Source organism: Parus major, chromosome 1, assembly GCF_001522545.3.
Source record: "Parus major isolate Abel chromosome 1, Parus_major1.1, whole genome shotgun sequence".
NCBI classification, from domain to species: domain Eukaryota; kingdom Metazoa; phylum Chordata; class Aves; order Passeriformes; family Paridae; genus Parus; species Parus major.
The window spans coordinates 84,613,494-84,628,042 of NC_031768.1; the positions used below are offsets into that span (position 1 = coordinate 84,613,494).

At 44.4% G+C, this 14,549-nt stretch overlaps 1 protein-coding gene across 1 annotated transcript; it reads left to right on the top strand.

The window, feature by feature from the left end:
• The first annotated feature begins 486 nt into the window (after positions 1-486).
• CLNS1A (chloride nucleotide-sensitive channel 1A) lies at positions 487-12,770 on the top strand. The gene is made up of 7 exons (XM_015618447.3): positions 487-656; positions 3,074-3,210; positions 5,423-5,530; positions 6,275-6,385; positions 6,828-7,001; positions 9,337-9,421; positions 11,974-12,770. The coding sequence occupies exons 1-6, from the start codon at positions 508-510 to the stop codon at positions 9,402-9,404; spliced, it is 747 nt and encodes a 248-aa protein (XP_015473933.1). The 5' UTR covers positions 487-507; the 3' UTR covers positions 9,405-9,421; positions 11,974-12,770.
• Positions 12,771-14,549: the final 1,779 nt, after the last annotated feature.

Below are 14,549 nucleotides of genomic sequence, written 5' to 3' on the forward strand. Positions count from 1 at the left end.
GCCAGTTTCTCACCACCCTCACAGGGAAGAATTCCTTCCCAATATCTAATCTCACTCTGCCCTCTGTCAGTTTGAAGCCTTTTCCCCTTGTCTTATCCCTTCACGTCCTTGTCCAAAATCCCCCTCCAGCTCTTCTCCCCTTTAGGTACTGGAAGGGACTGTAAGGTCTCCCTGGAGCCTTTTCTTCGGAGAACAGCTCTTAGCCTGTCCCCATAGCAGAAGTGCTCCAGCCCTCAGCGATCACCTCAGCACTCCCCTTCGCTCCTCTTTTCCAGACAAGAACGACTTAACTCGGACTCGTGGCACCCAGACCTGAGCGCTGCGGGAGGGCGGCGGTGCCATCGCTGTCCCGGGGCGGTGCCATCGCTGTCCCGGGGCGGTGCCATCGCTGTCCCGGGGCGGTGCCATCGCTGTCCCGGGGCGGTGCCATCGCGTCCCGGGGCGGTGACATCGCGTCCAGGGCGGAATCGCATCACAGAGCGACGCGTTCCGCTTCCGGCGGCCGCGATGGTGGAGCAGGGAGGCGGCGGCGGCGCCATGAGCTTCCTCAAGCGCTTCCCGCCGCCGGCCTACGGCGTCCGGCACCAGCAGCCGGACACGGAGGCGCTGCTGGCGGGCCGCAGCCTGGGTGCCGGCACCCTCTACATCGCCGAGAGGTGCGGGGGACACGCGGGGCTGGGACCCCTCGGGAGCTGCCCGGGACGGCTCTGAGGGGCCCGGGATGGCGGTTCGGGTGAAGGGGCCGTGATGTGAGGGAAGCTCTCAGGGGCTCTGCGGGGCGTCCCGCTGCTCCTGCTCGTTTTAAACCAGGCAAGAGGGAGCAGCACGGCCGGGGACCCGGCTGGCTGGGGCGTTCAGGGCCGGGCTGGATGGGACTTGGAGCATCCTGGTCCAGTGGGAGACGTCCCTGCCCACGGCAGGGTCTTGGAACGAGATAGCTGTAAGGTTCCTTCCCACCCAAACCGTTCTGTAAAACGCAGCGTGCTGGAGAAATGTGCACTCGCAGCCCTGAAAGCCAGTTGTATCCTGGGCCACAGCAAAAGCAGCGTGGCCAGCTGGGTAGGAGAGGAAATTCTGTTCCGCTGCTGTTGTGAGACCCCACCTGGAGTGCTGTATCCAGCTCTGGAGTCCCCAGCATAAGAAGGACATGGAAATCTTGGAGCAAGTCCAGCAGACACCACGAAGTTGATAAGGGGACTGGAGCACCTCAGCTATGAAGACAGACTGAGAAGGTTGGGGCTGTTCAGTCCGGAGAAGAGAGAGTTGTGTGGAGACCTCATGGCAACCTCCCAGTATCAGAAGGGGCATGCAGGGAAGCCAGAGAGGGGCTCTTTGGCAGGAACTGTAGTGAAAGGACAAGGAGGAATGGTCTTTTCCAACCCAAACCATTCTATAATAAAACCACAGCAGCTCTTCTCTTTTGACAGGGGAGTAGACGGGGCTGTTTGGTTTCTGCTGTTAATAACTACTCTGGTTCTGTGAAGTCTTTCATGTTGCATTAATCATGTGGAGACTGTTCTTACTAGGCAGAAATCAGTCTGGTTATTCTGGAAGATGTTATCTGAGCTCTTCATGGTCTCCTTTCAATTCTCCCTGCATTGTATAGCTCGGAGACAGCTTGATGATTAAAACAATATAATTTTCTTTAACCATGAAAAGTACTAATAAAATATGCTGCAATTGAAGAGCATTGTTGGAACAAAAACATAATTTAAAATGTGCACTGAGGAGTGAATTGTCTTTTAAAAATCTCAGACTAGGAAACCTTTATGAAATGGCCAATATTGTTGGAGGAGTTTTTGCCCCACCTGAGCTTGTTAGTGCTGTGTTGGAGAGGAATCTCTCTTGAATTTTGTTCACTGTTTTATTTAGTTTGGTTACAGCTAACAGGACTTCTGTTTGTGGGGTATGTGCTCTGAGGACATGTAATGTTGAGTTTCCTTGTAAGTTGTTTTCAGTAGACTTTTGTGTGAGGCACCTACAGGTCTGCCAGCTTCCTCTCCACGTGTTTCAAGTGCATCACAGAGCTTTCACCGGAGTCACTTGTTGGGATGAACAGAAAACACCAGTATTTGCAGGAGTGCCGTGGGAGAATGGGGCATCCAGGAGCTCAGTGTGGCTCTTGATCCATGTCCTGACTCTCCATCAGCAGCTGTAAATACCGAGGACTGAACAGTTGGGGCTAGGAAATAAATTCTTTGCTCCCACTGCACTGCCTCTTGCTCTCAGCCAGATTTTCCAGGGCAAGGAGTCTTCTGTGACCTTTCCATTGGTTTTGTCCCATCACAAAAGCTTGTGAATGCTGAGTTTTACACATGTTGGAGGTCATGCTTTCTAGCCCTGAGTATTTCTGTTCACTGTGTGACATCACTGATTACAGGCACCCAAATCTAGTTTGAATTTGATTACTGAGTGTCTAGAAAGATGTTGATTGTTCTGATATGAAGGAGGCAGCATCCTGGTGATGATAACCTGTGCTGTCTCTTGCTGTGGTTAGGGATGACAGTGAAAGGGGGGAAAGCAGAGGCTATAGTACATAAGTTGTGAGTGGAGGAGTACCCATAACCTGTCTCTGCTGATCACACAACAGGCTGTTTTTCTACATCCAGGCTATACCCACATCAGGTCTATAATCCTCTTGAAATTATGACACTGACTTGCCTTTCAGTGTACTCTTGGAAAACTACATTTAATAGCTCAAGTTACAAATCACACTCTGAAACCTCTGTAGTTGTCTTTGGAATGATAGATATCTGCAGGGAGGAGAAAATGATGAGGCAAGGAGGGAAATTCAGCATTTAGTGCAAATGTGATAAAGCTGTGATGTGTTTGGGGTTCTTAGCTTCACATTCTTTAGGCAAAGGTGTCTTTTACCTCAGCCATCAGTTAATGCTGTTGCAAAGTCCTGTTCGGACAGGTCCGGGACTGTGTATCCCTGCAGAGCAGGCCAAGTGCCTTGCCTACAAATACTCACTTTTTGGGGTTGGTTTGCTTTTTTGCAGGCTTCAGTCAGGTACTGTGGATTCCTCTGTTAGTTTCTACCTTTTCTCTTCTTTTTCTCCTCCCTCATTAGTCGCCTGTCTTGGCTGGAAAACTCTGGGGTTGGCTTCTCCTTGGATTACCCCACCATAAGTTTACATGCCGTCTCCAGGGACCTGAGCGCCTACCCAAGGGAGCACTTGTACATCATGGTGAACGCCAAGTTCGAAGGTGAGGAGTGTTGCTTGCTGCTCACACGCAGTCCTGAGTGACAGGATTTCCTTCTCAGAAGGAGGAAATGTTGATTTTAAGTAATTGCTTATATTTTTTATTTTCCTGAAGGATAGTTATTTTAGAAGCACAGCTTTGCATTTGTTTGGAGTCACTTCTTCACACAGTTCTGCTCCCAGCTTGTGGCTGTGTACACTGAAGCTGCTGAGAATCAGTCCTGTGCTCTCTTACACTGTTTTAAACAATTTAGTTCCTCTGCCAGTCTCCCTGTGATTCCATCTTGAGTACCTTTTTTTCTTTATTGAATTTATGTTAATGTTGATGCCCCCTCCAGGCTTGATGAATTCCTGCTGTTTCACAGCCAGGGAACTTTTCATTCATTTTCTCCCACAGCTTGGTTAAATACAAACAAGAAAAGGCAATAGCTCATGTTACCAGGCTTCAGTGAATCTTTGTAGATGGTCCACAAACCCACCTTTTTGACCATTCTTGATTTGATGCAGAGAAAGTAAGCTTTCTGTTTCATTGTTTGTATGAAGATTGTATTTATATATATGAATAGTTTTCTTCTGGCAGACCTGTTAACATTTTAAGTGTGTCAAAAACTGCCATCGCAATTGAAGATTAAATGAGTGTTAGGTATTGAGCAGGTCTCCTTTTCCCCTTCATGCCATATGGTCATCACAGCTGAAGTTAAAATCTGGCATTTAATTTTTTTTAGTGTATCCAGAAAGTAATGACAAGACTCTGAGGAGGTGGAGATGCTTTTAAGCTATTAGTGTTCTTCATTATTTCTTTCTCTTATGTTACTAATGTTCTCTGACAGTCTATCACAACAAATAATAAGAGGACATTTGCATATGCCTCTTGGTTCCCCTTCCTCATTTTCCTTTAACTGTGGTTATTTTGAAGTAAAAAGAGCCTCATCTGAAGATAGATATTGTTGGTAGCTTTTAATTCATTCTGATGATGACATTTGAAAATATGGATATTCTGTGAAAGCCTTTATGTAGAAATCTTTAATAGGCTGAGTTTTTAATGGGTATTTTTTGTGGGTCTATTTTTTAGTGTATTAACCCTGCCTACAGTAAATCTTTCACAGCAGGTAGATTTTACTTTCCAAAGTCTAGCCCTGGCCTGCAGTTTTAACTGCTGAATAGCATTAAACCTTTCCACTTAGTTGGCTTCAGCAGTCTTCATTCTCAGTTGTGCAGGGTACATTGCGTTCTTCCTCTGAAAGTTTTGCATGTGCTCTCTGTGTGTTTGTGCCTTGTGCTCGCCCCTTTTTAGAAAAAGGCACTCAGGGGTTGACTGCATTGAAAACAAAGAGCTGGACTCAGCAGTAACAAGCTGTGCCTGCGGGTGTCAGTGGGAAAAGAACTGGATAGCTTCCTTGCACACTTCATTTTTGGGGCAGCTGGCTGGCAGCTTCTTGGCATCTTTGTATTCTTGGTGGTGCCAGTTTTGTGTGTGATAGAAACGACTCTCAGTGGAACAGCCTCTTCTCCTGTAGAAAATAATTGTGCACTTTTGAGGTTGTCAGTGCAGCGTCCCCAGCCCCGAAGTGAAGAACTGCAGCCTTTTTTGTGGGGTTTTATTCACAGAAAGTGAAACAACACACTGATGCTTATTTATTCATGTACAAGGCATACAGAAGTAAGGGAGCACCGCAGCTGTCACTGGTTCTGGGTGCACTTCTGACATCTTGCTGTCTGACTAGGAATGTTGGAAATGGAGCAGAGATCCTGTGCACATGTCAGAGGCCCCTGTGAGGGGCCACACTGGAAGCTGGCTGATTTTGTGACAATAACGTTAAGGATCCATAAATAATCCACGTGATTTAAAAAATGGTAACAGCTGAATTGGGGGGTTTTGAGCGCTGTTGTTTCTAATAAGAATCTGGAAATTTTCCCGAAAGACTTGAATACGTTGTGTGACCAGTACAGAAATCTTTACTCCTTAAGTTATAAACAGAATTTTCATATGTCTTGCAAGTGTTGTTGAGGTGCTGTGAGAGGGTCTTATATATCCATGTGGGCCTTGGAGTCTCATGGGGTTTTTGGGAGAATAGAGTGGAGGTTTTGTGCCTCTCTTGGGTTGTTTCTGATTTGACTATGTGTGTGTTCCTGACAGAATAAACAAATGTGACTTTTTTTTTTTTTATTATTACAAAATAAAGATGTTTCTTTCTAATTCTTTCAACTTTTTAAAGAGGACACAAAAGAGGCTCCCATGACTGAAGGGGAGGAGGATGACAGTGATGATGATGATGTTGAACCGATTGCAGAATTCAGATTCGTACCTAGCGACAAATCAGCCTGTAAGTGCAAATGGGAATTGTGTTTTACTTCGAAGTCCTGGTTACATGTGGAAGACACTTGGGTGTAGAGATGTAAATACCATGATCCTTCAGTGTCCTTCTCTAGTGACTTGATTCCTGTGTGCTGGAAAGAACAAAGCAAATTGTTTTATCTGGCTTGAAAATGGACTCTTTCAAGCAGCTGCTTCTCAAGGAAAATTCCAATGCTTTAAAATAGAAACTGTTGAGTATTTATGAGATTATCCACACAACGTGGATTATCTCACTTATATGCATTTACAGAGAATATGTATGGGAAATGTCTTTTTAATTACAAATTCAGTGATGTTTGAGTCAGTGACAATTTCATTAAGAAACATGCTAATGCCCTGACACTACCACTGGAAGGCTGTCATATCCTGTCCAGTGTGGAGCTTACAGTTGGATTCAAGTTTTAGAATCTGATGGATAGAGATGCTGCAAGGATTCCTGCAGTAGGTAATCACAGACAGAATTGTCCAGAGATAAATCTTTATCATCAATGAAATAATGCAGAAGTGCTGTTAAGAGGCACCAGGCTGAATCTCTGAAACCTGATTTGTTTCTTACATGGCTTCTGGCTTGTTGGATGATGTTTTCAAACACAAATTCAGTTGTGGTTCTGCTACAGCAATATTCTCACTTCCTCTGATCACTCAGAGTGGGGTTTCTTGCCTGCTGCTTTGAGGTGCTGGTGGAGGTTTGTGATGACTTGTGTTCCTGCAGTGGAAGCCATGTTCTCAGCGATGTGTGAGTGCCAGGCCCTGCACCCAGACCCAGACGATGAGGACTCAGACAACGATTATGAAGGGGACGAGTACGACGTTGAGGCCCGCGGTTGGTAACAGTTGCTTCTTTTGAAATACCTGCCAGCACTTGGATACCTGGTATCTGTCATAATTGTTTGTTACTCATCTTGCCTAAACACCCCTTTTGTCACAGGCGCAGTATAGAAACTCATAAATCTGCAGAAAACCTGTAGTTTAGCTGTTACAAATGACAGGAATTCAGCAAAAGCATTGTTCTGGCTCTCCAAAGCCCACAGACACAAAAAGCAGCCTTTCCTGTTCCCAGTGTCTGTCCTAGCCCAGGTTCAGTGCCTGTGCTGCAGTGTGGTCAGTTCATATTGCTGTGTGTATTCTGTACCTGATGTAAGCAGCTTTTTAACCTCAGTCAGTCAATCTGAGCATAAATTGCTCAGCTGCTGCCCTATTCCTCTACCTCTGCATATTTCTGGCTCCTAAACTTAGGTCTGGTAAAGATGAACTTGTCTTTGCAGAGCTAGAACAAGGAGACATCCCAAGCTTTTACACATACGAAGAGGGATTGTCACATTTAACCGCAGAAGGCCAGGCCACGCTGGAGAGGTTAGAAGGCATGTTAGCCCAGTCTGTCAGCACCCAGTACAACATGGCTGGAGTGAGAACAGAGGACTCCATAAGGGAGTTTGAAGGTAAGACATGCTTTTGTTTTACTAAAGAATATGTCTTCATCAGTGACACAGCCAGTGGGATTGAGTGTACCCTCAGCAAATTTGCAAATGACACCAAGCTCAGGGGTGCAGTTAACACCCAGAAGGATGGGATGCCATCCAGAGGATCCTGGACAAACCTGAGGAGTGGGTCCATGGGATCCTCATGAGGTTCAACAAAGCCAAGTGCAAAATGTTGCACCTGGATTGGGGCAGCCCCCAGTATCAACACAGGCTGGGAGATGAGGGGATTAAGAGCAGCCCGGCCAAAAAGGATGTGGGGGTGCTGGTGGATGAAAAGTTGGACATAACCTGGCAATGTGCACTCACAGCCCAGAACACTAGACATGTCCTAGGCTGTGCCCAAAGCAGTGTGGCCAGCAAGGCAAGAGAGGGCAGTCTGCCCCTCTGCTCCACTCTGGTGAGACCCCACCTGGAGTGCTGCATCCAGCTCTGGGTCCTCAGCATAATAGGATGTGAACCTAATGGAGTGAGTCCAGAGGAGGTCATAAAGATGATCAGGAGTCTGGAGCACCTCTGCTATGGAAACAGGCTGAGACAGTTGGGGTGTTCAGCCTAGAAGAGAGAAGGTTCTGGGGAGACCTTACTGAGGCCTTTCAGTACTTAAAGATGGAGATAGACTTTTTTTTGTAAGGCCACTTGCTATAGGACAAGGGGGAATGGCTTCAAACCAAAGGAGGGGAGATTCAGATGATAAAAGGAGAGTTTTTTTACGATGGGGGTGGTGAGCTACTTGCCCAGAGAAGCTGTGGATGCCCCAGCCCTGGAAGTGTTCCAGGATCAGGCTGAATGAGGGTTTGAGCAACTTTGTCTAGTGGGAGGTGTCCCTGCCCATGGCTGCAACGTCCCTTCCAACCCAAACCATTCTGTGGTTCTATGATATGAAAGTGGTGATTCTCTAATTTGGCTAATCCGTAAAGCAGGACTGAGCAAGTGTGATGCCATGGGTGATACTCCCTGCAGAAGGTGAGGGATCACCCACATGCCTGTGGGCACCCTGTTGCCTGCTGTGGATTGAGGACTGTTCTGTTAAAGAGTGAGAACTTTGGTGTTCAGAGCACTTGATTCTTCTTGGTATGCTTTCCTGTAAGTGGTGAAGTTGATTTAGGATTAAAAGAAACCTAGTCAGTCTACACCAGGGTTAGGGAGCAGTTTCTACTCTAAATGAGTTGCAGTTTTTATTTGGGTTTTGGTTTGTTTTTTTTTTCCTAATACCCTAAATTATAAGCCAACAATTATCTTAACAGAGTTAAGGGTGAATTCTGAATCATTCAAACACACTTAAACAGATTTATTAAAAAAGATCTATTTTTTATGAAGTATGCTGTCTCTTAATTCTATTGATTGTGTGTATTTAAGGAGTAAAATTTCTTTTTTGTTGACCTGACTTTGCAGACTGTCTTTTCTGTGCACTGTTTTCACTAGAGCAATCTGGGAGAAGGCAGGGAAGTAGTTCAGTAGCATTGCTTCTTTTTTATATATAAGTTGCAGTGCTTTTTATATGCCCTCATATTTTTGAAAGATGGAAAATGATGCGGCAGTTGTGGATTTCTAGAAAATAATAACTAATTTGTTCTCATCTGCAGGGAGAGGTTTTTCATCTTGTTTTGTCAGTTGTTTTCATGGTTCTCTTTGTTCTGCAATTTTGAATAAATTTATGTAAAGAGAACCATAGGTGATAGGCTCCTGTTTCAGCAGTGCCCTTTGAAAATTTAGTCAGGTTTCTGAATCCCAAAATTACAGAAATGAATATAAATTGAACACCAAGTATGCCACGTGTTTCAGAGTAATTTTCTTCAGTTTTGTTTACTTTCCTAATCTTATTTGCTACAGTATTGCTGCTTGGCTTTCTGCAATTATAAGTATCCCCAGGGCTCAGTTTCAGAGTTACTTTATATTTTTTTGACATTGTAGCACAAGGCAATCTTTCCAATGATTGTTTCAGAACAGGATACAGCCTCTTTCTGCTAAAGTTATTCAAAGGAATCATGATATTGTTACACCTAAACTTCATTTAAAACATGAATAGTTAAAATCCAGTGTTTAAGTCCCTTAATAAGACTGGGTGAGAGGAGGTTGTAGGAAGCGGTGACATCTTTAAATGGCTGGCCAACAGTGCTGGAGCAAACGCAGAAACTTGTGAGCTCATCAGTGTTTCCTTAGGCTGCTTTCAGAAGTTCAGTGAAGGGGTTTTCTGTCCTGGTCACCTCTTGTCAGCAGAGGGCACTCGCTCTCTTTCCCGTGAAAACATCATCCCTCGTTCGCTTGTTTACGGAGCACTGGCTGTTTTTTTCAGATGGGATGGAGGTGGACGTAGCACCGGTAGTTGCTGGACAGTTTGAAGATGCCGAAGTCGATCACTGAGGAGGACAGGAGTTGCTGTAAGTTCTTCTGATTCCTCACATCAATGTTTTTCAGTCCTGCAGAGCCTTCCCTCTCTGTAATTTGGGTAATGTTTGTGATCCTACAGGGAGTGTCTCATGATACCAGGATGATGGTGATATAGAAGAGGGAAAAGGGAGCTGGAGTTATCACAAATGTAGAAAGATGTTTAATGATCTGTGCCAAAATGCCTATTGGCATGAACTGTTACCCTGCAGAGGCAACCTGCATGGATGTGCCTGTCTGGAAGACAGGTCAGCCTTTTAGTTGATTTAAGAATTGTCTGATCTCAAAGGCTCTTAGATGCTGATCTATGAATGCTGGAGGCATCCCTGGGAAGTTACTGTCTTTAGTGTCTGTTGTTTTGCCTGTAGTGTGTAGGATTTCCCAGGCTGTTCAAGGGGGCAGGACTCTTCATTGCACTGCTAGTCCAGCTCTTCCTTTATTATGAGCAGAGCAGGAGCAGTTCCTGGTAAAGTTACGGAGCTATCTGGATGGGATTGCTGTCAGGAGTGAACAACTTAGAGACAACACCCTGCTCAGGTGGTTATGCTAGAGTGATCCCGTGTCTTCCATCACCTGTTTTTCTCCTCTTAGTAGCATTACAAGATGTGCCAGTGTTTCCTTGGTGGTGCTGGGAAGGAGAAGAAGAACAGCTTTTTCTGGGAGTGTCTGTAAAGATGCACAGGCACAGTGGGATTGTGATGCCACCCTTGCTTTGGCTCACTAGTGCTCAGTCTGTACATGCTGCCAAGTGGTGTTGTGTTGTCCCAGTCCTTCTGTCTGTCTCAGATAGGAGACTGACAGCTCTTACCTTATAGTGAGTGTCCAACTATCCCACTTGAAATGCCAGATAGAGCAGCTGTGGAGCAGACAGACAAAAGCTCAGGGGAGGAAGGAGGAAAGGGACACAAAAAGGAGTGTGACCCACTGAAAGAAAAGTGGGAAAGTAGTTGATTAGGGATTACAGTATCACAAAGAAAGAGTCTGCAGTCCCTGAGGAGGGCAGTTGTGTAGAGGTGCTGCACAGCTGCATTCCTCCTCTGTTGCTTATTTTACTTTGCTGCTGCAGTTCTGAAAGTCTCAGAGTAGCCTTGTGTTCTCTTACTGAGCTCCACCACTGCCACTGCTCCTGAACTGGTATTTATTGTTTAGTGCAAGAGCTCAAAATTCTGTAGTAGCATTTCTACCCTAGGAAGGACTTTGAAGAACAGAGAGGAGTTCTTAAAAAAAAAATCTGTATACCGGTCATCCTGCTATTGGATGGTCCTCCAGTTTGGTAAAGGACACATGTAAAAATCAGAGAAAAGCCTTTAGCTGTAGATCAGGTGCCTCTTAGTAAGCGAATGGAAATTTAGGCTCTGATGACTCCATCTCCAAGATTACTTCAGTCGATGGATTACTGAAAAAGAAAAATCAGGCTGTTGAAAAATACAAATTTGACTGCTTTATCTATTATCGTGGTTAAAATTTAACTGTATTAAGGAGATTTAGTAGTTGATAGCAGATCTCTAAGAAGCCTGAAAGTGCTTGTGGAAGTGTTGTAGACTGTTCTTCTAGAAAAGGACAAATACACCCAGTAAGAAGTAGTGTTGGTTAGTGGAATTATTGCTTTGCCTGCTGTGGTACAGCATATGGCTGTGGGAGGTGAATGCTGTGCGAGGTGACTGGAGATTTTCTCCTCTGCTTCTGTGTGTGCTGATCACAGCTGAGGGGCTGATCCCTGTCAGAGCAGATCAAGTGACCTGCACGTGCTGTGTCAGGTGCTGCAGTGACATCACTCCAGGTAGCAGTTTGCGATGGCCCTTTTTAGAGTAACCCCCAGCCTGAGTGTGTGGATGTCATTTATGGAGGTTTAGGAATCTAGGCTCTAAGGCAGCAATAAAGAACTGAAGGTAGAAAGTGACAAGGACAGCTCTTGGAGGTCTGTGCTAATCGCCCTGCTCAGAGGATGGCTTGGCTCTACCCTCAAGTATGTAGGGGTGGAGAAGGAGCATGTTGTGATATTGTGGGTACTCCATGGAGCAGCTTGGCCCTTTTAACCTCCTGAACTGCAAAATGATCTACAGGAATATCTTGTTGGTGATCCCTTAGAGAGCAGTGTGCTGCCCTGCCTCCCAAACAATGCCTTTGTGTGATGCTCCTGTTGCATACCACCCAAATGAGATGTGACAGTCTCCTGCTGAAGCTCCTGGAAGACTTGCTGGCAGTTGGTGCAGGACATTTCCAGTGTTGCTGCAATAAGTGGTGTTTTGTCTGTGGCATCACGAGGCTGCAGGAATTGTTCTCAGGCAACTGGTGTGTCTGTATGTGGGTGCAGCAGGGTCTGCCAGGGCACCCTGGTGCCTGCTGTGAGCACATGCTGTCCTGAGCTGACCTGAGTTAGAGCTGCTGCCAAAGGCAAAGATGCTCAGCTCTTCTGAAAATTCATGGGCTTGTAGTAAAGTGTGGTCCTCTGACTGCAACAAACAGATAGCTACTACTCTGTGATGCTTAATAACCTTTTATTTTAATGCCAATTATGTAAACTTGGGTGTCTTGTGTCTTTCAGATTCTTCTTGTGGCACTTGCAGAATAAGCTGTAAAACCGAAGGCATTGCAGTGACTATCGGGAGTTAACCTTTCCTTTAATGACCTAAGTTTAGACATCTAGGTCTGTAAATGCTTGTAGAGATGTTTAAAACAGGGTTTGACATTTGTGACCACTATGGGGTTATTTAAAAAAACAAAATAAACAAAAACGATAAAACCTCTTGCATCTAACACTTGAATGGGGCTAATCAGGGGTCATTTCATAGAATCACAGAATGATTTGGGTTGGAACAGACCTTAAAGATCATCTGGTTCCAACCCCACCTGCCATGTGCATGGATGCCATTGAGTAGATCTGGTTGGTCAAGACCCCATCCTAGCCTGGCTGTGAACACTTCCAGGGATGGGGCAGCCACAGTCTCTCTGACCAAACTCTCTGGCCTTTTAAAGAAGTCTTTGTAGGAATTCTTGGACTTCAGAAAAAAACCTGTAAGTAGAACAGAATTTTGGACTGTCCTAGAATTTTCCATATTTTTTTACCTGTCATTGACTCTGGAGTAGAAATGGGAGTAGAAATGTTATGACTGAAAGGAAATAGGGTTGGCCAAGGATTAAAGGAAAAGCTAAATTAAAACCCCCTCAAGTAACTGGCTTTATCATTTCAGTGCTATGCCTTTCATTTCTCTGAGAGCTGAGCTTGGGTGGTAGAGGAGATGGAATAAAGGCTGTAAGGTCCAGACAAAAAGAACTGTTTTGTGTCTTTGTATTAAATGTTAACATTGTTAAATAAACTAAGATTTTTGTATCTCACAACCAGCTCACTGTTGCAGTTCTCCCTCCTTTACTTCAGCAAGCAGCTTGAGCCCTTGAGTTTCAGAACTTTCTTCTGTAAAAATATCTTCAGCAAAGCCAAAGACATTTTCATCATTGACATGGATGTGAGGATAAAAGGGCAGAGCATTTGCAGAGTATGCCTGTGACAGAGTTAGTCAGACACATTCGAAATTTAGGAACCCAGCTTTAGATTGGCAAGATCTTGGTCCTGCTGGAGCTTTTCCTGTTTTATCTCTCTGTGGGGTGGTGATTTTGCCACTGGGAAATACCAGCAAATTCAGGTTGCTCCTCTCTTCTTCCAGTATTGAAATGAAAGTCTGGACCAAACTTCCTCCATTCTCTTTCACTTTGAAGTTGAACTGTGATTTTTTTGGGGGTGGAGGGGAGGGTGAGGTATTGCTATGTTGGTATATGAACAGTTTACTGGCTCTTCTTACACTTTAGGATGTGATTTAGTTCCAAGTTACGTGACAATTATAATCACTCTTCGCTAAATATTCCCTAGGAATGCCAGTCAAATTAGGGATGTCTTAACAGTGCTGTGAACCATGACAGCTGAATAAATGAGGTAGTCAGCATGTTATGCAACAAGATATTCTACAGGAATGTCTTTACTAGCCCCTTTGTATACATACAAACTGTTGACGTGAGTGTGTGCATGTTTTTGTTAGGAATTCAGAGTTACAAAGGAGGATACAGAGTTGATGTTTGATACAGAGCACTGGCATTTGGATAATCTTGGCATCCTGAGATTTTGGGACAGGTAAAACTCTTAATTGGCACAAAAATTGAGTCAAAAGGCTCATTGAATTCTAAGTCACCATTCACTGTTGAAGCAGACTGGTGGGGTTCATTAAGGTGTGTATAAATCCGAGTTGGAGTGGTGTTTTTGTTGTTTTGCACGTTAAATGGCAGCCTGTTACATACCCTGGCAGATGGGCAAGGTTAACTCCAGGGCAGCTGGAGTTCACAGCTCCTCACCACATCCAGAAGGAGAATTTGTGTTGTAGTAATGTGGAGATCCAGGAGCAGACATCTTGTAATGCTTCCAGTCAAATCAATGGAGCAAGGCTGATTTAGGTGAGGTGTAAACAAACCTGTATGAACGCTGAAGGTAGCATTGAGAAGTGTCTAGTGGATTGACAAGTTTTATTTTCAATAAAACTTTTGTATTTAGTCTCTGTGTTAGTGTTCTGGACTTCATAAGCATTCATTACCTCAAATGTAAAATACTCATTTTTGCCTGCACTACCAAAACCAGTTAAATTCTTCAGTTCCTAGCTTAAGTTTATTTTTCATTATTTCTGCTACTTTTGTTTTTATTTTCTTTTGTTTTGCATTAATTTAGTCAATTTAAGGCTTGTCTAATTCCTAGCAATTTTTTAAAAAAAACGTGCATTCCAGTGCCTATAAATTGCTATAAACAGCAACTACTTATTAATCACCCAGATTTGTACCAATTTCTTTTAAACTATATTTTGTGCCAAAATAAAGAAGCCAGACATGGAGAAGTCAGATCTGATCTGACCTCTTCACTTTATGGACCTTGCTTTTGCAGGCCATCAAAAATGGATGTAGATGGATGTGGAAGCAGGGCCTCTAATCTAACAAATCTTGCTTGCCTCTAGGTTTGTATATCTGCTTTCTCTTTTCTTTGTCTATTTTTATGCTCTTTAAGGTTTATTTTTGAGACCCCTATCCTGTGGGCTCCGTGGGTTCAGAGGAGACATCACGTCATGTAGATTTTGAAAGACTTGTTTC